General features: G+C 34.0%; 1 protein-coding gene across 1 annotated transcript; it reads right to left on the bottom strand.

Moving 5' to 3' along the window:
* Positions 1–492: 492 nt before the first annotated feature.
* Positions 493–18,208, bottom strand: Rpt2 (26S proteasome regulatory subunit Rpt2). Its single transcript, XM_072522643.1, has 7 exons — positions 18,052–18,208; positions 17,693–17,993; positions 12,068–12,222; positions 8,272–8,586; positions 7,763–7,960; positions 5,684–5,893; positions 493–695 (listed from the first exon to the last, which is right to left on the bottom strand). The coding sequence occupies exons 1-7, from the start codon at positions 18,052–18,054 to the stop codon at positions 561–563; spliced, it is 1,317 nt and encodes a 438-aa protein (XP_072378744.1). The 5' UTR covers positions 18,055–18,208; the 3' UTR covers positions 493–560.
* Between the last annotated feature and the right edge of the window lie 6,527 nt (positions 18,209–24,735).

Below are 24,735 nucleotides of genomic sequence, written 5' to 3'. Positions count from 1 at the left end.
GATCGGACGCTACTTGCTAGTTTTTGGTCCACGCCGGGTATTTCATTTCCTCGGTAACACCCATATCTGGGAGACATTCCCCTATCCGCCACCGGATAGGGGAATGCCTACTAGCAACTAATCTTGCTAATTTAGATTTGTTTGGTTTCCACTTCTCGGATCTTTTTTTCCTTGTTAAACCAGTTTTATTAACCAGTAATAAAAGCAGTATTATTTAAAACACAATCATTAAAGCGTTAATTAACCTTAACAAGCCCATATAAATACAACAAGTGAGGTTAACAAACCATCACCAGAATGACGAAAATCACGTGATGCGCCCTACGCACTATGATTGGTCGAATTGGAGATTGTAAATTTTGCTGCAAATCATCTGTTGGATGATCTGTTTTAGAACTTTTGTTCTAAAAAAATATGAATTTTCCATCTACACAATTCATATATTGGATCTAACGGTTTTTGATGGCATTTTATGGTTTAAAAAAAAATTAATAATAATTAGAAATTATTTATTACCAAAAAATTAAATAAAACGTATAATTGCAACTCAAACTATGTATTTAAAGATAGAGTCCCTCTGGAGTGCCTTCCTTCTTACGATAAAGCACGCTTTCCTTGGACTTCTTGAAATCTTCATTCATCACTTTCATTCGTCTTTCTCGCAACGCCATCAGACCTGCTTCAGTACAAATAGCCTAAAAATAGTGAAAAGTTATTAGTTATTACAACTGTGCAATAGCTTATTACAATGTAACATTGAAACAGTGGCCACCCACGATAACAAGATGGTGTCAAAAAGTCGCCCGTTTATTTATTTATACATGCAGGACAGCAAGAAAAATTATTTTGAGGAAAACAACCGAAAAAATCGTATATTTGTCCAAGTCATTTTAATTTATAACCCGTCCGGAGATCATTTACGACAGCGCAGAGTCGCCTAGAGAGAGAAGACGTTTTTACGCTCACATGGACGTGAGTTTTGGGTTCAGGGAAATCAGAGGCCATATATGTGTTACGAAAATGACTTTGTATTCAATCCTTCTTGTGGTGTATCCATTACTATAATAGAGATTTGAAATGCACTACCTCAAAATCTTTCCTTTCTGCGCCGCTCTTAGTAATTGCTGAACGTTCAAGTCTGTCCAAGCTCTGATATTGCGAAGCCATGACACTGTTCTTATATGTACTCCACTTCAGCCTTCTATCTCCCTTTCAATATTATTCGTAGCATGTTATATTTGTTATTTCTTATTATATGGAAACATATTAAGGCGGGTATCCACTATGTTCGCGAACTTCTCACGCTCCGTACTCCTGTAACTGCTTCAATGGATACGACATGCGCTCCTCTACATGAAACACGCAACCTCCTCGTGCCCTCCACAGTTTTCAACGAACCTTTGAGTAAACATGTCGTCACCATTAGTTGCTAGTGCAGCATATATTTTATTTCATTATCTTCTCGAAGACTATAGAAGCCACCCTCGCTTTTGGGAAGCTGACATTTACAAGTAAAGACGTCCGAATTCATTGACGTTGGAACTCAAATCTATGAATTAAGTGGCCATTATAAAAACTTCATGCGAATGTCCTCATATCGGCTACACATAAATTAGTATTACCGCTACAATTTAGAAGCCTGCAATACTTATTAAAAAAAAGTGTAACCAAAGGTAGTCATTGACATCAAAAGAATCCGTGCTGCGATTCACTTGGACTATGTTGACCAATATCAGGTTGAGAAGTACTAGCTCTGTTGTACTGCGATTCCCTTGGACTGCCTTGACCAATATCAGCTTGAGAGGTACTAGTTGTTAACGGAGAATGTGCTGATGAATAAATCGGATTTACTGTAGTAACCATATTGTTCATTGTTAGTAAGGTTCTCTCTTCCACAAAAGCAGAATTTTCATTTTATCATTTCATATTTGCCCCAGTATAAATATACATTTGAATACTCCAGGGGGCACAAATCTATGATTGATTTTATAGTCAGCCACTAATGGAAAAATCCACCCAAAGCAGATTCTAGATATCAGAACTTTAAACTGAGCAGACGCAGGGAGTGAACACAAACTAGTACTAGCAAAAATAAGAATGGAAATAACACAAAACATTTTCTGCAGGAAATCACCGAGGAAAAATTCAATTTAGAATCACTGTGGAATGACTACAAGAGAAATGTACCAAAGGAGGCTAGCACAGAAGATACAGCTAAAACAAATAGACGACTTCGAAGATATAAACGCGAGCTGGGAGAAAATTAAAAACAACATTGAAGAAGCAGCAACAGAAGCTCTAGGAAAATGCAAAGTCATAGTGAACAATAGAAACAGCAACAATACACCATGGTTCACAAAAGAAATAAAAGAGAAATGTAAAGAGAAACGAGAGGTCTACACGAAGTAAAAAACATCAAATTCTCCAGAATCCCGAGACATCTATAGAAGAATACGAAATGAAACAAAACAGTTGGTAAGAAGAACAAAAAATGAACACTGGGAACAGTTTACAAAAAGGATGGAAAGTGACTTTTATGGTACACAAAAACAAATATGGAGATTCATAAGAAACCAACGGCAAGAAATGGCAGAATTGAAGGAATACAATAACATACCAGCAAATGAATGGGAAAGATACCTGACAGAACTGTTTAAAGGAAAGGAAAATAATAATCAACACAATAATATATATATATATATATATATATATATATATATATATATATATATATATATATATATATATATTTAGGGATTCTACAGTATTCACTGCCTTCCCTCGCTCAACCGTTTCCATCTCTCTCTGTTGTTCCATTCTCCATCGTTTAGTACTCTCTTACTCATGGCGTCGTCTACTTCGTTCCTCCAGGATTTTCGGGGTCGTCCTCTTTTCCTCCTTCCTATGGGGCTCCATTCGGTTATTCTCTTTATCCATCTGCTGTCGCTAGTTCTTCTTACATGTCCATACCACTTTAGTCTTTTTTGTTCTATATATGTTAGTATGTCTGTTTCTATTGATGTTCTTTGCTTTATTTCGTCATTACTTCTCCTATCCATTCTTGTTACTCTGCAGCATCTTCGCAGGCATTCCATCTCTGTTGCTACTATCTTACTGCTGTTTTTCTTGTTTATGATCCAATTTTCAGCCCCATATGTCATAATACTTCGCACTAATGTTTTATAAATCTGCGTTTTTGTCTTCATATTTAGGTGTCTATCCCACCATACTGAGTTAAGTTGTCGGATTGCTGTTCTTGTTTGCCCTAATCTTTGTGTAATTTCTTCCTCTGTTGTTGCCTTTTTCGTGATTATAAACCCCAAGTATTTGAATTTATCCTTTCCTTTGATTGTTACGTTGTCATCAATCTGTAGATCTTCTATGTCTTCTTCACTTGTAGATAGGTACTCTGTTTTCGCGAGGTTAATATCTAGGCCAGCCTTGGTATATTCTTCTTGTAGTTTCTTTATCATGTAGCTGAGGTCGTCTTGGTCTTGTGCAATCACTACTTGATCGTCTGCAAAACTTAATGTATATAGGTATTCGTTCCGTACCGGTACTCCCATGCCTTCGCATTTTCTTTTCCATGTACACAATAATGTACCTGAATTAAGACACGAAATAGAAATCAGTTTTCAGGAAGTAGAAATAGCCATAAATTTACTCAAAAATAGAAAGTCACTAGGACCAGACGGAATAACCAAGCAGCTTCTAAAACACAGAGGAGAAAGTATAACCCTAAAGATGACAAAACTTATACAAAAACTAATATTGCACTGCAAGATACCAAACGCATGGAGAAACAGTATAATGATACCAATGTTCAAGAAAGGAGATAAAGAAGACCCCAACAATTATAGAGGTATAAATCTACTGAACACCGTACTTAAGCTTACCACAAAAGTCCTAACCAATAAAATCAATAAACTAACAACTTTATTAGATGAACAACAAGGATTCAGATCCGGAAGATCCTGTGTAGACGCCGTATTTGTACTAAGACAAATCACAGAAAAGGCCATCGCTTACAATAAACCAGCATATCTATGTTTTATAGACCTGACAAAGGCTTTCGATCGCATCCAAGTCGAAGACGTCTTACACCTACTGTATAAAAAAAACATACCAATCAATATTATACAAACCATCGAAAACATCTACTTACATAATCGAATACAGGCAAAGATAAATGGAAAACTAACACAGTGTATACTAGTACAAAGCGGAGTCAGACAGGGTGACTCGTTAAGCCCATTTCTCTTTAATATAATATTGGACGAAATAATACAAGCAGTACGTAAAGGTCATGGTTACAGAATGGAGAACACAGAAATCCAAATATTATGTTATGCAAATGACGCCACATTAATCGCCGAGACAGAAGACGAGCTCCAAAGATTAACACATATCTTCAATACAACAACCAAGAAATACAATATGATAATATCAGCAGAAAAAAAAGCAAGGTTTAGATATTTGGGAATAGCTATAACTAGTAACAGAGATGTTGAAGAAGAAGTACGACATGGATAACAGGATCTCTTAATGACACAATCTGAAAGAACAAACACCTAAGACAAGACACAAAAACAAGAATCTATACAGCAGTAATTAGACCTATATTAACATAAACTGCAGACATAAGACCTGATACATCTAAAACGAGACGAGACTACTAGAAACAACAGAGATGAAAATACTTCGACGAATATCAGGGAAAAGTCTTTGGATAGGGAGAGAAGCGAAAACATAAGAGCATGCAATATAGAAGACATAAATGGATGGGTGACAAAACGGAAACAGGAGTGGAACGAACACATTAGTAGAATGGCAGAGGATAGGATAGTACAAATAGCACGAGAAAAGTCACCAAATGGACAAAGAAATTGGCAGACCAAGAAAAAGATGGTGCGATAATTTAAACAATTTATTAGGCTAATATCGAAGAAGAAACAGGCTTTAAAGCCTACATAAAAGAAGGAAGAAGAAGATGTTTGTCTCGATATGTCCATACCTCTTGAGATTTTCACCCAGACGTCTTCTTTTAAATTTTTATTTTTGAAATTCTGATCCTGGGGATTCCCAGGTGGTCCAAAATTGTTGCTGTTAAGTTTATGACAATACTGACACTTACTGAAAAGTGTAACGAATACAATCAACCTCTTCATTTGGCATTTGCGGATTACAATAAAGCATTTAATATAATAGAACTGGGCCGTATTAGAAAGAATGAATAACGCAATGGTTGATTCCAAATATAGAATACTCATAAAATACATATAAGTATGACAATGCAACTATGCAAATAAATGTAGCAGAAGGTCCAATAACAAGCAAAAAAAACGGAAAGAGGAGTTAGATAGAGAGACACCATCTCTCCAAAATTCTTTACCCTTGCAGTAGAAGATGTGATCAAGAAGTTTGATTTTGGGGTTATTTTGCAAGTACTACAAAGTAAGTAATTAACCACAAGTTTGCATATAATAGTCAAAATTTTATCCTACGTTTTTATTCATTTAGTGGAATTACTTGCTTTTAGGTTCACTGAAGATGGACTGATTACTCCAAAAACGTTCTGAACTTGATCTTTTTTGGATTTTTTAAATTTAATTTTTAATTAAATACGGCAATTGTAAAAGAAATGTTTTACTTCCATGTTCGAGTTTTTTTTAGATATAATTACCTTAATGTCTGCTCCTGAAAGATCATCCTTTGCCATTATGAGCTCCTGTAAGTTGACATCTTCGGCCAAGGTCATCCTAGAAGTGTGAATGTTGAAAATGCGTTTCTTTGTCTTTTCATCAGGAAGAGGGAATTCGATTTTTCTATCGATACGGCCAGGCCTGATAAGAGCAGGATCTAGAGTTTCTATACGGTTGGTAGCCATTATAACCTAAAAATTAAATAGAAGATAATACTCTCATTTAGAAAGGCTCATCATCAATAGGACCAGAAATAGAAAATACATTCTTCTAAATGAGTAAATAAAAACATAAAATTTTACAGTCAGATAGACAATTTATGCAATTAATATTCTGGTCTATATAACTTTACTTAATTTAATATGTTTCTTCTTCATAGATATCAATATGGTAGAGTAACATGATGTAATTACCTTTTATAACATTGTTCTAATTTATTTTCTTCTACTATTCTTGCACATTCTGAGATTGTAATACAGATAATTGAATTGATATAGTTGGTGTATTATATAAAAAATCTACATTAACTTTGTTTCCCTTCCAGTTTTACCTCAATTGCAAGCTTTTCATATATATATATATATATATATACAGTAAAACCTCCGTTAACCGAAATAATTGGGGGGGGGGGGGCCGTTTCGGATAACAAGAATTTCGGTTAAAAATAACATTGTTTTTTATAATATTTTTGATCAAAGTATTGGTATTAAAAAATACTATAAGTTGATTTCGTAATGTTTTCTAATAAGTAAATCCAAAATAAAATAATAAAATTAAGGAAAATGAACAAGTTTAACATGCTTTTTTAAAGAAATCTGCTATTTTTTTTTGCGTTTTCGTTTGACAACAATGTTTCTCTCTCCCTCCATCGTTTATTTGCAGAACGTCATGAGTTTGGCTCATTCGATTGTTCGACGAAACGTAAAGCAATCTGAAAAGTACAAAACTTTATGTAATGACAACAAAAATTCAGAATCTAGTCGTGTCCCTAACTAATTAGGCCTACTGTATAAAATTCTTTCCTCTAAAGCATTGAAAATCTCGTCGACGGTCTTGTGCTGCCTGTTGCCTCTTGGGTCGTCATCTTCGTCATCTGATATGCTCAGGTTGTCTTGATAAAGAACCATATCAATGATGTCCTGGTCGATGAATTCACTTTCTGAGACATCAGCTGCTAACCAGTCACATATCTCTTCTTAGTTAATTTCGTCATGTCCCGGCAAATTTTTAATGAAAGGTTTAATTTCTTCTGTCGTTTTCTTACCATTTTCTTCTTCAGGATCGTCAATCAAAATCTTATCAAAAAGTTTGTTCCAGCATTTTTCCAAAGTTAAAGATTTGATCTTGGCCCACGACTCAGCTCACCAATAAAAATGTTGTATTGTTAAAGATTTGAGAATTTCGGGAACACTTTTGGATTAATTCATCTCCCGTAATAACAGATGTCTTAAGAATGCTTCTCTATAATGTCTCTTGAATGTCTCTATGACTCCCTGGTCTAACGGCTGGATTAAGCTTGTGACATTCGGTGGCAAAAGTCTGACAATTGTCACCATTTTGTAGATTTTGAGGGTGAGGGCGCATTGTCAACAAACAACAATGCGCTGATGAGAAGGTTTTTTGATTTTAAAAAGGATTTTACACTTGAGACGAATTCATTTTCAAACCGTTCTAAAAATAAAGTGGTCGACATCCATGAACTTTTTTGGCTTCTATACCTTAAAATGCCTTTTCAGAAATATCTTTTAGAGCTCTTGGTTTTTGTGATTTCCCAACACACATAGACATCAATTGGTGAGTGAAATTAACGGAATTGTTTACGTTTGGCGACAAACATTTACTTTTTATTGACGAAATTATTGAAACTGTCAGCCGTTTCGGTTAAACGATGTTTCGGTTAAAAAGGTTTCGGTTAAGGGAGGTTTTACTGTATATATATATATATATATATATATATATATATATTACACCGAATGACCTCAGTAATACAGTATATTATTACAGTAATAACCGCAATTGAATGGTTTTATGGTAAATCAAGTAAAGTAAAAGTTGCATACCTTTACATCACCTCTTGAATCGAATCCATCTAACTGATTCAATAACTCTAACATAGTTCTCTGAATTTCTCTTTCACCACCAGAATTAGAATCATACCTCTTAGTACCAACAGCATCAATTTCATCTATAAATACAATGGAAGGAGCATGCTCTTCAGCTACCCTAAATAATTCTCTGACTAGTTTAGGCCCATCACCCTAAAAAAAAAGAAAAAATATAAAATACACACAGTTATAATTATATTTTCTTTATCAGCAATAAAACATATAGGCTAATTTGTTAGATTCAATACAGGTGTGTTCTTATTGGAGCAATGATATTGTTTAGCAAGAAAGACTTTGGACAGCTGAAAATGTGACGGGGTGACAAATCTTTGTCTTGTTTTGTCCATAAGTTCAGTTCTGCATAAATCTATAATTTAACATGTGCATGAACTCTTAAAAATATAGAACCGTCAGTAAAATGTTGCAAATATCTTAAAAATAAATGCAGAACTTTTTATGCTTACCAAATATTTTTGTATAAGTTCTGAACCAACAACCCTCAAAAATGTTGCAGATGTCTGGTTAGCCACAGCTTTTGCCAGAAGAGTTTTTCCAGTACCTGGAGGGCCATAAAGGATAACACCTTTAGGTGGTTTAATACCCATTTCTTCATAATACTCAGGATGGGTAAGAGGTAATTCGACAGATTCTTTAATTTCTTGAATCTGTGTATCCAGGCCACCAATATCAGCGTAGGTTTCCTGGGGAGCTTTTTCAAGCTTCATTACTGTTACCATTGGGTCAGTATCATCTCCTAGAACACCTACAACTGCATGCACCTAAAACAATAAACAATATTAATGTCACATAAAACTATTAAACCTGTAGTTTTATATCTTCTAACCATATTTCTTAGGGTATCTTATTTTACCTATTGATCGATTATGGTACAATCCCATACCGCTTGTGGGACACTCGTTATGAGCGCCCACTTACACTATACCCCTGATAATTGTAATAATTTTGAAATTTATGAGTTTAATTTTCCTGAATTGGAAAATCTAACAATAATTGAACCCATGTTTCAATCGATAATCTTACTTTTGCCCATTTTCAAATCACATAAATACCACCCGACTTCAAAATTTATAAAATTCTTCTAACAGTAATTGACAATTGTGATTTGATTTTTCAAAGGTGCCTTCAGTTCTAACATAATCATAACAATATTACATTGGATTCATCTATACGAGAAAATGTTGAACATTATGTATATCTAGGTCATGTTATCAAACTAGAAAAATCAAATCAAGATGCTGAAATTAAAAGAAGAACACAACTGGCATGGGGCACTTTCTGCAAATTAGCATATATCTTGAAAAACACCTGCATTCCTGTAAACTTAAAGAAAAAGGTGTATAACACATGCATACTACCAGTTTGTACCTACGGCTTGGAGACAATACTGCCGTGTTAACTCAAAAGGGCGTAACTGCAATTTTTATTAAAAACTAGTTTCATATCTCACCAGTTATATAGTAATCTTTTCTACAAATCTACCTGAGGTTCATAGCCGTATCTGCAATAAAACCGGATATATACTGCTTAAATTAATAGCCGTATCTGAATTTTCTACTAAAATGTTAGCTTTAAAAGCCGCAACTGTAAATGTTAACACAAAAAGCTGTAACTAAAAAGTTTTCGGCAGATACGGCCTATTCACTTAATATTTCAAGATATTATTATGTTGGCGAGAAAAGTAGTAAACTTTCAATTTACTTTGTTTCTAACCTTACTTTTTCGTTTTTTCATAGAATGTGTTTAGTTTGTTGTTCATAATAAATATGGATAATAATTTTGCAGAAACAACTAGTAAGTATATTTTCTACTAATTTATATAAAATACTATTTATATAAACAAATACAAATTGTTACCTTGTACCTATGTGTCAAGGTAAATATTTTTGGTTCTGAAGTTATTGTAAATTGATCTTTTTGTAGGTGATTATGCTCCCAAGATGCGATACTTTCAAAGAAATTATATTTACTCCTAGACTGATAGCCTTTAATGAGAGCTTTGTTCCAGTTGGTACTTTTAAAACTTCTACAGTTGCTGTTCTATGGCATGAAGCTATTTCTGGACGAAAAAAGGCTGATATTGTTAGCACATTTTATACATTTTTAAACAAAATTAGGGATTCCAAAGAAGTTGTTGTTTGGGTGGATAATTGTTCCGGTCAGAACAAAAAATGGTGCTTGTACACATTTTTTGTGTATGCTGTAAACTCATTAGAATTGAACATGAGGAAAATAACTCTAAGATATTTTGAGTCAGGCCATAGGTACATTTATGGCAGCTGACTCATTTCACCATAGAGTCGAGCAATCACTAAATCCAAAAGGTAAAGTTTATGACTTCGTTGATTTTGTAAATGCGGTTAAAACGTCAACACGTAATGTCGAAGTTATCGTCATGGCTTTTAATGATTTTTACAACTGGAAAGACGAAACAAGAACAATTGAACTGGACATTATGAGAAGATGTCTACAAATTACAAGAGCGGATAGAATAAGAACGGAGAAAATATGGAACAGAATGGAAGTAAAATGCTCAATTACAAAAAAGTTGGAAAACAAAGCCATGCAGTGGTACGGGCATGTACAAAGAATGCTAGAGCATAGGTGGCCGAAAAGAATATTAAACTGGGACCCGCCGGGAAGAAGACGGAGAGGAAGACCTGCTACAAAATGGAAAACATACGTCTGAAATGCTATGATAGATAGAGACCTCGGAGAAGGTGACTGGGAGAATAGAGTGCTGTGGAGGACGAAAACGGCGAACTCATAATGGGAAAAGCCGAAGAAGAAGAAGAAGAAGAAGGAAAGACGAATCATCTCAATATAAAATAACAAGGTTGGTCCCTCGTCTGTACCTTCAACAAATGGTGGAAGTTTAGTTCATGAGAGGTTTCCATACATTAGGTTATAAAACTAGTTTTGAAGGAAAAATCATAAGTGCCAATTTTTTAAAGGCTAATATCCAAAAAATTGGCATTGCAAAACCACCCTCTTTCACTCAACCACGAGGTATTACCATTAGTAAGAAAACAGAATATAATCACTAAAATCGGTCAAATAATGCCCCCAAATCGCATTACATTTTGGAAAAATATTTTTGTCAGCGAAAATGTGGACACAATAATTGATGATTAATATAATATAATAACTAGTTCGGAGTAGAAAATTAAGTATTAATTATTTATATTTGATTGACTGAGTATGATATTTTAGTTAGTCTGTATTGTTGTTTACTTTTTTAACTTTTCCTAATTATTAAGAATAACTTACGAAATTAATACATTAATATTGTAACGTTCATTTGTTTAATGCAATAAATATTTTCAAAAAATCATGTAGTTACGTTCTTAATTATATACCTCATGTTAAGCGAAAAAGGCGTAACTGTCAAAAGTGTTGTTTTCCCAAGTTTATACTCTACCAAAATCTGTCACATGATAGTATAAACCTATTTGTTAACTTCTATATGGTACAAGTGACAACTTTTTAAAAAATCACGATTGCCTCATCAAAACCACTAAAACTGATTTTTCTCGCAAACTAGTTTAAAGCAGATACGCCCTTTTGAGTTAACACGGCAGAATAGCCCTTACCAAAAAATCTGCTAACAAATTAGAAACAACGCAAAGAGCAATGGAACAAATCATGCTTGGAATATCACTAAGAGACAAGATTAGAAACACCGAGATAAGACGTAGAACGAAGATTAGGGATATTATGGAAGAAATTACAAAAATGAAATGGCGCTGGGCAGGTCACATAGCCCGATATAATGACAACAGGTGGACACGGAGAATTCTAGAATGGAGACCAAGGATGACAACAAGAAGCATGGGAAGACCTCAAAAAAGATGGGTAGATGACATAAGAACAGTGGCAGGCAAACAGTGGATTATATTGGCGCAAGATAATAAATAAATCAATAAAAAAAATAAAGATAGAGAAAGATGGAAGCAATTGGAAGAGACCTACATCAGGAGTGGATGGAAAATGGTTGACAAAGAAGAAGAGATACGAGAAAATTAAATTTGTTGCATTTTTTATATTAGTCAAAGTTTATAAATATAAATTATTTATCTTGCTTAAAAATTTCATATTAATTAACCTAAGAACCAACAAAAGCATGTAATGCATATAATTATTTACAGTGGTCAAAAAAGTGCGATTTTTAAGTTGGGGTAACTAAGTTAAGAAGACTCTCTTAGACAGTTCTGAATCTTTATATACCAAAAAATCACTTACCTTATGGTTCAGTAGTACTGAACATCCTGGTTCAAGTTGATCCTTGTCAACAAAGGACAAAATGCTCACATAATGTTCACTACCTACTGATGTGGAAACAATTGCATGGTTATCATCAATGATTTCTTCTAAGGTACCAACAGACATGGGAGTTCCTAAAGAGAAATGAAATTTTGAACTGGTCAATATAATTTTTAAACCAGAAATATTACTTAAAATTTGAAGTGCAAAATGAAAGATTTATGTGCTACATTGGGAGAGAAATTACATTGTTTGGTTTAAATTAAAAGTTGATGCTAATTTTAATCTATACTAAATTCATTTAACAGAAAAGAAGCCGTCAACAAATGCATGTACAGAACAAGCGAAACCTGATATTTATATAATTGTACAGGGTTGTATTAAGATTCTAGCAGTCTATAACATCTAAATTTGAAATGAATTAATTTATAATTTTTAGGATTACTGTTAAAATAATAGTAACCAATGATTAATCTTCCAAAGAAGTATACTTTAATATTAGTTTTTGTAAACTGTCATTCACACATCATTAGATAATTGTGGTATTAATCAAAAGGCAAAAAATAGAAAGTTGTTTTTATACATTTACGCTTTAAGACCAATATTTGGAAATAAGTAATAATATTATCATTATGATATAAAAGAGACCTCTTCTTATGTAAAAGTTAGGGAAAATACTTATACATATATTATTGGGTAGATAGACTTATACATTTAACATTACATTAACATTAAAAAATAAAATCGACGATAAAAAAGTCGACGTTTCGATTTCGATTTAACAATTATTTGTGTCAGCAGAAACGAATGTATATTTAGAAGAATTGTGACGTCACCATTTTTGACTTTGATGCCGGTTATGTCGAAGATGGTTCGACATATCAAAATGCCGTTTTCAGATTTTGATTCAGAAGACAAAACTATATATGAATCCATTGATAGATCGTCCCCAATATTGCATAGGCGACAACGCACAAAGGAACATACTTTGCGGATGTAAAACGAAAGGTTTTCTTTGAAAATGATGAAAAAAACTTTTTACTATTACATATAAGTAATATCCAATTACGAAAAATAAGTACTGGAAAACTACATAGGTACAATGAGTAAAATGGGTTACAGTTTTTCATTTTTAAAATATTCCATTTTGTTTATATAATTTCGAATAATTTCGTATCTTTTATTTATCATTGCTACTCATTTCCACATCAAAAGCTAGATCCATCTTCAACCGGATGGGGGCCTTCTTCAAGAGCCACAACCTCTCTCTTGCTATAAAAGTAAGAATGCTGCGATGCTACGTCTAATCTGTTCTTTTTTATGGCGTTGAATTGTGGACCTTGAACGAAGATATGTGCAGAAAATTGGAAGCATTTGATATGTGGCTGTATCGGAGAATACTTAAAATCCCGTGGACTGACCGAGTCACCAATGAGGAGGTCCTCAGAAGAATGAAGAAGAACCGAGAGGTACTGACCACCATAAAATCTCGAAAGTTACAGTACTTTGGACACATTATGCGAAATGAATCCAGATATGCCCTTCTATAAGCCATCCTGCTAGGAAAAATATTTGGACAACGGGGTCCAGGAATTACATGATGGATTTTTCAGACCTGTCAAGAGTCCATCCAAAAATGCTTGTCTTGATGAGGTGACTGACTTATCAATCCATGTTTTTCATTTAGTATGACCGGCGTTAATGCAAGTCTCATCTAAATAATACATTTTACGATTGCCATTCCTATAATCTTTTATCTGCCTTAAAAATTCTCTTCTCCAGATTACAAGGTCATCTCTGTCTGTAAGCATACTATTCCTGCCACGTTTTTCAAATTTGAATTGAAGTTTTTTCAAAATCTTGTAAAAAGTAGTACGTTTGAAATCAGGTAGATTGGGTCGTCGTTGACCTGTTGTAGAACTCTATCTATCGTGGGAATTTCATTTCTAAAAAAGAATTGATGCACTATTCTTCTTATCGCTCTAATAACTTTAAACACAGAACTATCCGATACTCCAACTTTATCGGCTACTCTTTTCTCAACAGCGGACAATATTAATGCCAGATTTTCTTGTAACTCGTGTTTATACACGTTTACAATTATTTCTTTCACGTTTACGCTTAAATGGCCTTTTTTCAATCTCTTTTTGGGGGAGTTAAAGGTATGTTTATGAGTTCATCGGCAGAATCCGTGTCCGACATATTAATTTGTTTTAGTGACTGTGTATACAAACCTGCAAAATATTATTTGCAGGCTAATATTCTAATAAAATAATAGATAATAGATAATTGAACAGATATATTAAAAAGGTCAATACCCAAAATCTTTATTTTCAAGGTGTTACAGAAGCGACCGATTTCGAGGATTACAATATTTGCCTCATCCTCAGGCAAAGCAAAAAGTTTGTTTTGTTAAAAAACAATAATATATAATAAGAAGTTTTCCGCTTACATCCAGGGTACTGTCTGTCTTCATCTTTTCCTTTATGACTCTATCTATTGTAGTGAGCTGATATGTTGATCATTATATATGTCGTTGTTGTCAAAGTTTTTTTATTATTAAAAAGGTAGGATTATCTTCTGGTTTGTAATAAAATTAAAAGTAGTTAAAGAGAAATACACATACAGTATAAGCTGCCACATCCGGACTTTATATAGTTTAAAAACTTGTGGAAGATGGAAAATCACATATTATGCAGTATGATGTCCTTTTTTTGTTGTTTTTGTCACAGGTTCTTACAAGGTAAAGACCTAAAGCTAGTAAGACCTTTTATTTATATACGTATATAATGATCAACATATCACCTCACTACAATGATAGTGTCATAAGGAAAAGATGAAGACAGACAGTACCCTGGATGTAAGCGGAAAACTTCTTATTGGCGTACCTATATTATTGGTTTTTAACAAAACAATCTCTTTGCTGGGCCTGAGGATGAGGCAAATATTGAAAGCCTCGAAGCTGATCGCTTCTGTAAAACTTTGAAAGTAAATATTAGATTGTGAGTATTGACATTTTTAATATATCTTTTCAATTATGGACTGACACTTGCAACCCTTTTATCATCATAACAATTATTATAATAGAGTCAAAATAATATTAAATTTACTTACTTCAGTTGAGAGAAAACAGCAAACACCTTAAAAATGTTCACAGTTCTAAGTTTATTTAAATAACACTATAATTATAAACCGACACTATAATTATACCAACACACACACACACATATATAGAGCTATTAAAAGTAAAAATTATATTATATATATATATATATATATATATATATATATATATATATATATATAATTATAATTATATTCAACAGATATAAATGTGATTCGTAAGGATTACTGAATCCATATCTGTTAAAACTGCAAATTATGCGTCTTTGTTTAGAGGTGTAGATTGTCGTTACTTGTGAGTTTCTACTTGTTACTTTTGATACGCTTTTGTATATAATCAGTTACAGTATAAGTGATTTTGTAACAAGGAGATACCTCTTCAGCATCTCTAGATTTTGGGAATGAATATATCACGCGTCGGTAGTGTTGATATTCTACTTTTCTGTTAGGCAAATATAATATAGATCAGTTGAAATATTTACTGAAGATTGTTTAAAAGATAATAATTGTTATAAAATTGTAATACATGTTTTTATTCATTTTATAAGTACTTATACAGTCCATCTAATTTACTTACTGTTGCACGTCATTATCATTGACAGAGATCGAAGTTGACATACTTGCCAAAGTATAAAAAAATCCTGAATCCATTTTAAATCAAATACGTCACATAATTATTACAAAAGTAGATTATACAACATAAACAAATTAATATATAATGTAAATAGAAACAAAACAAGAGTTAAAAAATAATCTTGTTAAAAACAATTTGAGCCGCTTGTATGCATTGTATAAGGATGTAAAATGGAATACTTAAACAAAAACAGCACTTTTTTCATTACTTATTAGCATTAGTCAACACCGCAACTGTCAAATAAGTGTTACCAATTTATGCCAAAATATCACCTTCGTTCGAATACAGTTACACTGTGTTCCGAACAAATGTTCTTCATAAAAACGCTTTATAATGCATTTATACAAATTAAATGGAACATATTATTGTGTATTTCTTTAAGTTAACATTAATAGAAATCTTTAAATATTATTTCTACGCGTATATACTAAAATATGTCTAGTGGCTGTAATGCCAGTGTACTCAGTAAAGTGATTCTAAAAAGAAGACACCTACCGCCTAAATATTTTGTGTTGGTATCATGTGACCTCAAGGGCTATGACGCGGATGACATGCAACGGTAAGTAAATTAGATGAAGTATAAGTAGGAATGTTTCGAATTGTTTATTGAAAAACCTAATGATCTGATTTGCGAGGTAAGGTATATAGCCCCTGGCAAAGAAGCTCTTGGATGATATAATTTTCGATTTGATGCAAATGGGAAAATATTGTTTATAGAATGGAATGATAATAATTGTGTTACTACAGTATCGAATCTTGATAATATAGAACCTCTCGCACAAACGATTAGATGGAATCACAAGCTTAAAGGAAAACATTTATTTCTTAACCGCAAGTATATAATAAATTCATAGGAGGGACCAATCAAGACTACTGTTTTTTTTTTGGAAAATATACTACTAAATCAGAGCTAAGAAGTGATATTGGCCAATATTCACAGAACTGATTGATATCGTATTAGTAAATTCATGGCTTGTCTAAAAATGAGTAAATATTACTTTATTAGATTTTCAGCGATCTGTGGTAGTCCCCTACCTAAACTTGACATATGCATAAAGAATATAGTAGAAAGATCAAGAACATCAACATCTAAAGTAGTTACTGACATAAAATTTGGTGGTAAAGAACACTTCATGAAGAAACAAGAAGAGCAGAGACAATTTTGAAGCCAAACCACTAATATATTATTGAAAATGTACTGTAACATTGTGTAAAAATTGTTTTATACAATATCATAAATCATAAACTTTCGCATTGGGGATTTAGTATAGATTCCTATAAGGTATATATAATCAAATGCGCAAGTTTAGAAGGACTATCAAATCTAACAGGAACTGAAGAGCTGAGTTTGCACCAACTATATAAAAAATATATAACACAATGTGCCTAAAAACCTTTTCAATCAATAACAGCTACATATTTGGAATGAATCACAATTATAATTTGGTAGTTAATGCAAAAAATGCTTTACATAAATAAAGCTTTTGGTACTAGTGTAGTGAGACAAAAACAATGTCTACAAAGATGAAATTTATATCAATGAATTCTGCTTCACTTACTGATAATTGTACAATGATTTTTATTCTCTTAGTATATTTCATTTGATATCATATTTGACTGTTATCTTCAGCAGCAGATTAGTTCTATTAGATCTATTTATTAAATAAATTAATATTATAGAGGCATACACTTAATTTAAATAGACAAGTGTCTATATTCCATAAAAATAGAGCAAATCTATGAGCTATGCTCTCTGATCTCTAAGGAAAAGATCTCATACTTGGAAAGATTATAATGCCTAATATAGCCACTGCGGTACATGATAAAACAATTTAAATAATATTTACCTCTAAGATCATCAACCTTGGATCTCTCCTCCTCATTTTTTTCTTCCTGTGGTTTCAGCCTTTCTTGGTTTCGAATGAACTCTTCTTCCATAAGCAAATAATCCTTTATTCTTTCCAACTTCAATAGTTTCAACCGGCATCTTGTATGGGGAGTAACCGCTGGTAGTTTTAAAGCTGTGTCGGGTCCCTTAGTACGCCTTTTCTTTTTGCCAACACGAGTGGGAATGGGGGGCTCATACTTTTTCTTTTTATCTTTTTCTTCTTTCTTGTCACCACCTCCTGGTCCAGATTGATTTTGTCCCTAATATAAAGCAAAGATAAATTATATATAAATAATACTGAAGAGATAGTTCTCTTACCATTTTACACTTATTTGTTCCACTTATTAAAAACAAAGTATATCCCTTCTGCTGAAAAATTAACCAGTCATCTTTTTAATTTTGACTTAACCTTTCACGTTTCATATGTCAATATGTCAACTCAACGCTACTATAAATAAAATCGTTATTGCCAACGTCGTATGTGATATGTGAGAATTTTAAAAGAATACTGAAAATCAGATTACATATAAACATTAAACAAGGATAGTGTATAATCCTAAATGTATAATTTACAGAGGATAATAAATATAAATTTAGATTGAGTAACACTTTTCCAAATTAAAATAAAATATGAAAATTGAGAGGTGGTTATGTTGTTGGTTGTATACATTTGGAGAACATTGTAAATGAAAGATGTGAATAAAAACATTAAAAAATGATGATCGTGAATCGTGATATCATTACATTAAAATATCTAACTTTCACTAATACCTGCTGTTTTTTTACATTGTTATAATTATTCGAGCTTAGTAACTTTTGTAGCGCCCTCATTTTAAAGGATAATTCTCTATAAATATGTGTGACTTTCATTGGTGAGTTCTATTTTTTTTATATGAGTTATTTGTGAATAGATGGCTGTACTTACAAATTCAAATATCGAATGAAATTATGTTCTGAACAGGAGATCCATATTTTTTAAATTTTCATGCAATTGTGAGAATACCATAAATAAAAGAGAATAATTTTGTGGAAAATCTCATGGGTTTTAAAGTACCTACCTGCGTACAGTGTGCAGTAAAAATGTAATGACTTTCTTGCAATACCTACAGTTTTGTAAAATAATGAAGTAGTTGTTTATTAAATTTTAATCAAAAACTCTTTTTAGCCTAAATAGTCTCATAGTTGTTTCACTTGAATTCTTTCAGCATCGGATAAAAGACACAATAATTTTATTAAGAAATATTTAAGAAAATAATATTGAGAAATATTATAAATAATTGCGAATAGTAAGAGATCTCACTGCAAGATCACTACGTTCATAACATAGTTAATCAAACTCATATTTTTACATACAATTAAGAATAGGAGATTATATTGTAGCGAGATTAAATAAAACGAGCGGTTCGAATTTATATACATATATTTATTTATAACTTTACAGTTCGGTAGTATCTTAACGACTAAAAAACTTAATCATCGTTACTTGTATATATACTACAGTTACTAGGTTCGAGAATATTCTGGCGTTGTCCCACCTCTAATTGTCTCTTCGAAAGAACCATCGAATACGGGCGGTATTGACATGCCGATTCTTACGTTTTCTAGATTCGTCCTTCTAAGAATAAATTATGACGTATCGGAGATGGGCTATTTCGTTACACTGCTCCCCTCTTAAATCTGATCGTCCCGATCAGCAACTCTATATGTAGGCACAGGATGGCGGAATCTACAAGACTCTCCAGCTCTGCATGAACCCTTTAGAAAGAAATAACAGTCTACTGACTTTGAAGGATACGATCTCATCGGGTTAATGCAACACACAGTAATTTGTACGCCGGTTTCTCGGAAGATCACTTCAAGCATGCTTCTGACAATCTTCCAGTCCAGATTATCTAGTGCATGGCCTATCTTGGGTAAGGCCAAATTCTTAATGTCGTAATTGCACACAATTTTCTTCAAATTAGTTAGAGCACGCCATATATCCTCGTAGCTTGCCCTGTCTGTATACGACTTCCTGGTCACCATATATAGCAAAGATCGAGAACCATCTTCTAATCTCAGTACTCTTCCAACTTTAGGTTGCTGTTTTTTTAACTCGTCCAAACGACCGAATTTCTTATAAAATACGGATGAGATTCCTTTAGTCATCTCAAGATCTTGGGCAACACAGTGGGCTAGAGAGACGTTATGCGGAACACTAAAAAGATCCTGCTGAACTTCTGTGGTCACGCCGAATCTAGCACTCTTTCTCTCTGCGTAATTTGACATGAATTCATGAAAGCTTGGTCGCCGGTCATCTTTGATCTCATGTTGAAGGGTTCGTGCTTCTTCTGTTTCATTTGAGCCAGCATATGGTGCAAGACGATTTATGTGAACTACTTTTGGTTTACCTTTCGGTAACTTCTTAATTCGGTATATTACGTCATTTATTTTCTTTTTAATTTCATATGGACCTTCCCATTGTCTTTGCAGTTTGGGAGACAAGCCTCGACGACGTTGTGGATTATAAAGCCAAACAAGATCACCTACTTCATAGCTTTCACTCTTGCATCGAGAATCATATTGATCTTTCATTCTGTCACTGGCTATCTGGATGTATTGTCGGGCAAGTTCATGAATGTTGTTCATTCTTAACTTCAGGCGGTCGACATAATCTTCGCTGGCAACATGTTCTTCGGAAGGTCTGCAGCCAAACTCTAGGTCGCAGGGTAAACGAACTTCACGACCTAACATCAGGCAGGTTGGAGTCTGGCCTGTAGTTTCATTCACGGCCGAGCGGTAGGCCATTAGGAATAAATGAATATGCTGGTCCCAATCTCTTTGATGTTCTGATACAACCTTGGATAGGTGTTTACCTATTGTTCGGTTCATTCTCTCGACCATTCCATCTGATTGAGGATGCAGGGGTGTCGTTGTCTTATTGACACCAATCAGTTTACAAACGTTTTGGAAAAGGGTTGACTCGAAGTTTCGCCCTGGGTCGGAGTGGATCTCCAAGGGAACACCAAATCGGCTAAAGAATTCTTTAACAAGTACCTCTGCAACGGTAGCAGCTTCTTGATTTGGCATCGCATAAGCCTCAGTCCATTTCGTAAAATAATCCATGGCTACCAGGATATATTTATTTCCATCATTTGTCTCTGGAAGTGGACCTGCAATGTCGATTGCTACTCGTTCCATAGGACTACCAACATTGTACTGTCTCATGGGTGCCCTCTTTTTACCAGCTCGACCATTACTGGTTGCACACAGTTCACATTTCCGGCACCATCTTCTTACATCATCTTTACAGTTCACCCAATAGAACCGTTCTCGAACCTTTTGCAGAGTCTTCGTGATACCAAAGTGTCCACCTGATGCACCGTCATGCAACTGACGCAATACTTCTGACACTTTACTTTTAGGTACAATTAACTGAAGCTTAGTTTCTGTACCATCATCGTTCTCAAAGGTTCTATACAGAAGATCATCTTTCAGCACTAGGCAATTCCATTGGCTCCAGTAACACTTGACTTCTGGACTACATGCACTAATGTCTTGCCAAGAAGGTCTTTCACTTTGACGCATCCAATCCAATACTCTTTTTATACATGGATCATCTGCTTGAGCGTCTTGTAGCTGTTAAGGCTGCCATTGCTCATTAATGACGGTGGTTCGTCTCACGGGGCAAAGTCGTTCTTCTAATTTAATACAATGATTACGATTTGCACTGTATGGCCGTCTTGACTGAGCATCAGCATTTGAATGACTTTTTCCAGCCCTGTGTTTGATTTGTTCTAGCTTTCTGACTGTTGTATTATTTTCTTGCAATTTACGACGAATGTGACCTACGTCGTTACCATTCCAACATCTGGGTTCACGTCTCTTCGGCATCATGTCACGAACTACTTTCCGTACGATTTCCTCCAGACGTTTCTCGTTTTGTTCGTCGCTCTCTTCAGAGGTTCGTACTCGATAGCTCCGTGAAGCTTGACTAGCTGTTTCATGTTCTAAGGCAATAGCGAGCGCTTCATCTAAAACTTTCGGTTTTGCTAGTCGTAAAGCTTTCTGTAGTTCACTGTCTCTTAACCCATTGACGAAGGCATCTACAGCAATTTCTTCCAAAATGTTGTCTGGTGCCTCTGGATATGCCAACAACGCTATACGAGCAATATCTGCTTCAAATTCTTGCAAACTCTCACTTGCTCGTTGGATTCTACTTCTTATTTGTGCTTTGTAGACTGGTTGTAGATGGGCATCTCCGTAACGTTTATCTAGTCGAGTGAACAAGGTCTGGTAACATTTTTCTTGACCCTTAGGAATTGATCTTAGGATATCCGCAGCATCACCTCGTAAAGCAGCAGTCAAGGAAACAGCTTTTTCTTGTTCTGTCCAATGATTGACTGTCGCAATAGCTTCAAATTGTCTAAGGTATATAGACCAAGAGGACTTTCCATCAAATGGTGGCAATTTGAATCTCATATGATGTATCATTTCGTCTCTCGGTGATTCTTCTTTCACTACCGGATCTAAGGCTACTGTATTAACTGGTGGTAGCACTTTCGTGTTAGTTATCATGGCCTCTAATTGTTTGATCTTCTCTTCTACGTCTCCTATCTTGTCGTTTACATTTTTCTGTATCTTATCGAATTTTCTCGAGACTTCTTCAAATTTCTCATTGTTTTGAATACATATTTCTTTAATTATTTGTGAAGTCTCGTCGAATCTTCTAAATACATTTTCGAATGTTTGATCGAATCTTTTGGAAACATTCTCTAATTTATTATTATCTCTTTTAGAAGATTCTTCAATTTTTTTCGAGACATTCTCAAATTTTCCATCAATTATTTTCGTTAAAACTGCTTCTTCTGTTGATTTAAACTGGAATGTCTCTGGGTCTTCTCCATTCTTGTTAAGCACAGTCTTCAGTCGTTCTTGGAGTATCTTCTTGGACCCACTGCAGTCTTCATCACGTTCTTCTAGCTGCTTACGCAACTGTTTTACTGACAGTTCTACTAGCAGCATCTTTGGTCAGGCACGCGTACTTTTTAAAATGTTCAAAAGTCTTTTTCCAAAGTCACTGCTGAATTTATATTTAAATAAATCAATTATCCTCACACCGTGACACCACTGTAGCGAGATTAAATAAAACGAGCGGTTCGAATTTATATACATATATTTATTTATAACTTTACAGTTCGGTAGTATCTTAACGACTAAAAAACTTAATCATCGTTACTTGTATATATACTACAGTTACTAGGTTCGAGAATATTCTGGCGTTGTCCCACCTCTAATTGTCTCTTCGAAAGAACCATCGAATACGGGCGGTATTGACATGCCGATTCTTACGTTTTCTAGATTCGTCCTTCTAAGAATAAATTATGACGTATCGGAGATGGGCTATTTCGTTACAATATTGATAACAGGTTGCCAGTTAAAAAGTGGTCGCAAATAGTTTTAATTCAATTAATAGTAATTAATTTTTGAACAAAAATTGTATTCATTTATTTTTTAAATAAAATGCGTTGCTCATGACTTATTTGCATGTTTTGATATAAAATTAGAGCTAATATTTCTTCTCATATGATGATATAAGATTGCCTGAGAAAAAAATGGTCGCAAATGAAGATTGCCAGCTGTTAAAAATGCGAGAAATCAAAGATAAAGTAAAAGAGAGCTAGCGCGCAACGCCACTGGTTTGAGATAGCTAGTCAGTTGCATGTCAGTTGTGTAAGTTTTTAAAGCATGCGTCGAACTTGTCAAACTGCAGTGTTTTTGTACGCTAACTCTATTTTAATTTTATGATAATAATGAACAAAAATATACAAAAATATATAAACATAAATATTTGCGGCCACTTTTTGACTGGCAACCTGTGGGATCTTAAAGTGCAAAACGAATCAGTATCCACCTCCAGATGATTTTTTAAAGGACGTTTATACTTTAATTCCTGATACATATCAGTTTTATTATCTGGAATTACACTGCCGAGCATAAAATTGGGTCACCCCTTGATTTGAATTTGTTTTAAAAATTATTATTCTTTTTAAATATTTTCGGTTGTAACATAGTTTACAAACGGATTGCTTAAAGAAACGTTTTTATCCTTCAAACGTCATTGAAAGTAATGAAAATAAACAACTTTCCTTTAATATACTAAATATTGAAAAATGACAATTTTAATTTAGTTTTGAATTTGGTTTGGTTTGCGTAAGATTACTGTATTCCCGCACCAATATGTTGCGACGCTCTCTTTAATTTTTGGGGGCCGGTACATGACTTCTTAAACATCTCTTCATCTCATCCCAAACGTATTCTATGCAATTCATATCTGGATTGCTAGCAGACCAAACAATTAGTGTGATTTGAACCTCGTCAAGATACTCAGTGACTATCTGAGCAGTGTGGGACCGTGCATTATCACGCATAAATTTTGCGTCGTCTCCAAGAATCCAAAAAGGGTAAAACAAGGTCTTCTAGAACTTGTGTCAGGTACCTATATGCAATCAATGTCCCATTCTCGATACGTGATACAGACTAACTCCGTGCGAGCGTCAAACGATATGCTTCTTCATGTTATAACTCTCCCTCCACCAAATAAAAGTCGATCTGCAACACAAGCTTTAGTATATCTCTCGCTTGGACGTACTCAGACTCTTACAATCTGACTCTCGGAAAACAATACACGACTCCAATCCTGTATTGTCCAAGCCAACTGTTCTCGTGCAAAATTCAATCGGGCAAGCAATTCGGTGTTCACGAGAAAGTGGCGCTCCAGTTACTCTAGTTCGAGCAGATAAACAATTTAACACGTAAAGTGCTGCAATCGAAGTCATATTAAACTGTCCATATTGGCCGGTTAAGTTTTTTAATTTAAACTTTTTTATTATTTTAAACATATGAATAACTTATTTTATTTATAAACTAATATTTTTTTATACAAAAAAATATTTTTTTTGTCTGACAGCATTTGTCCCCCCCCCCATGGCGATAACACATGTTTTTTTCGGAACGGCTGTC

This window comes from Diabrotica undecimpunctata, chromosome 2, assembly GCF_040954645.1.
Source record: "Diabrotica undecimpunctata isolate CICGRU chromosome 2, icDiaUnde3, whole genome shotgun sequence".
Lineage (NCBI taxonomy): Eukaryota > Metazoa > Arthropoda > Insecta > Coleoptera > Chrysomelidae > Diabrotica > Diabrotica undecimpunctata.
Note: the sequence above shows the minus strand (reverse complement) of the source record. Positions and strands in the feature narration are given on the sequence as shown.

Coding starts and splice junctions, on each gene's coding strand:
- Rpt2 (XM_072522643.1), bottom strand. Junction 7,961..8,271: donor AACTTATACAAAAATATTTG/GTAAGCATAAAA, acceptor CTTTTTTTTTAG/GGTGATGGGCCTAAACTAGT. Junction 696..5,683: donor TTTCAGGAGCAGACATTAAG/GTAATTATATCT, acceptor CACTATTTTTAG/GCTATTTGTACTGAAGCAGG.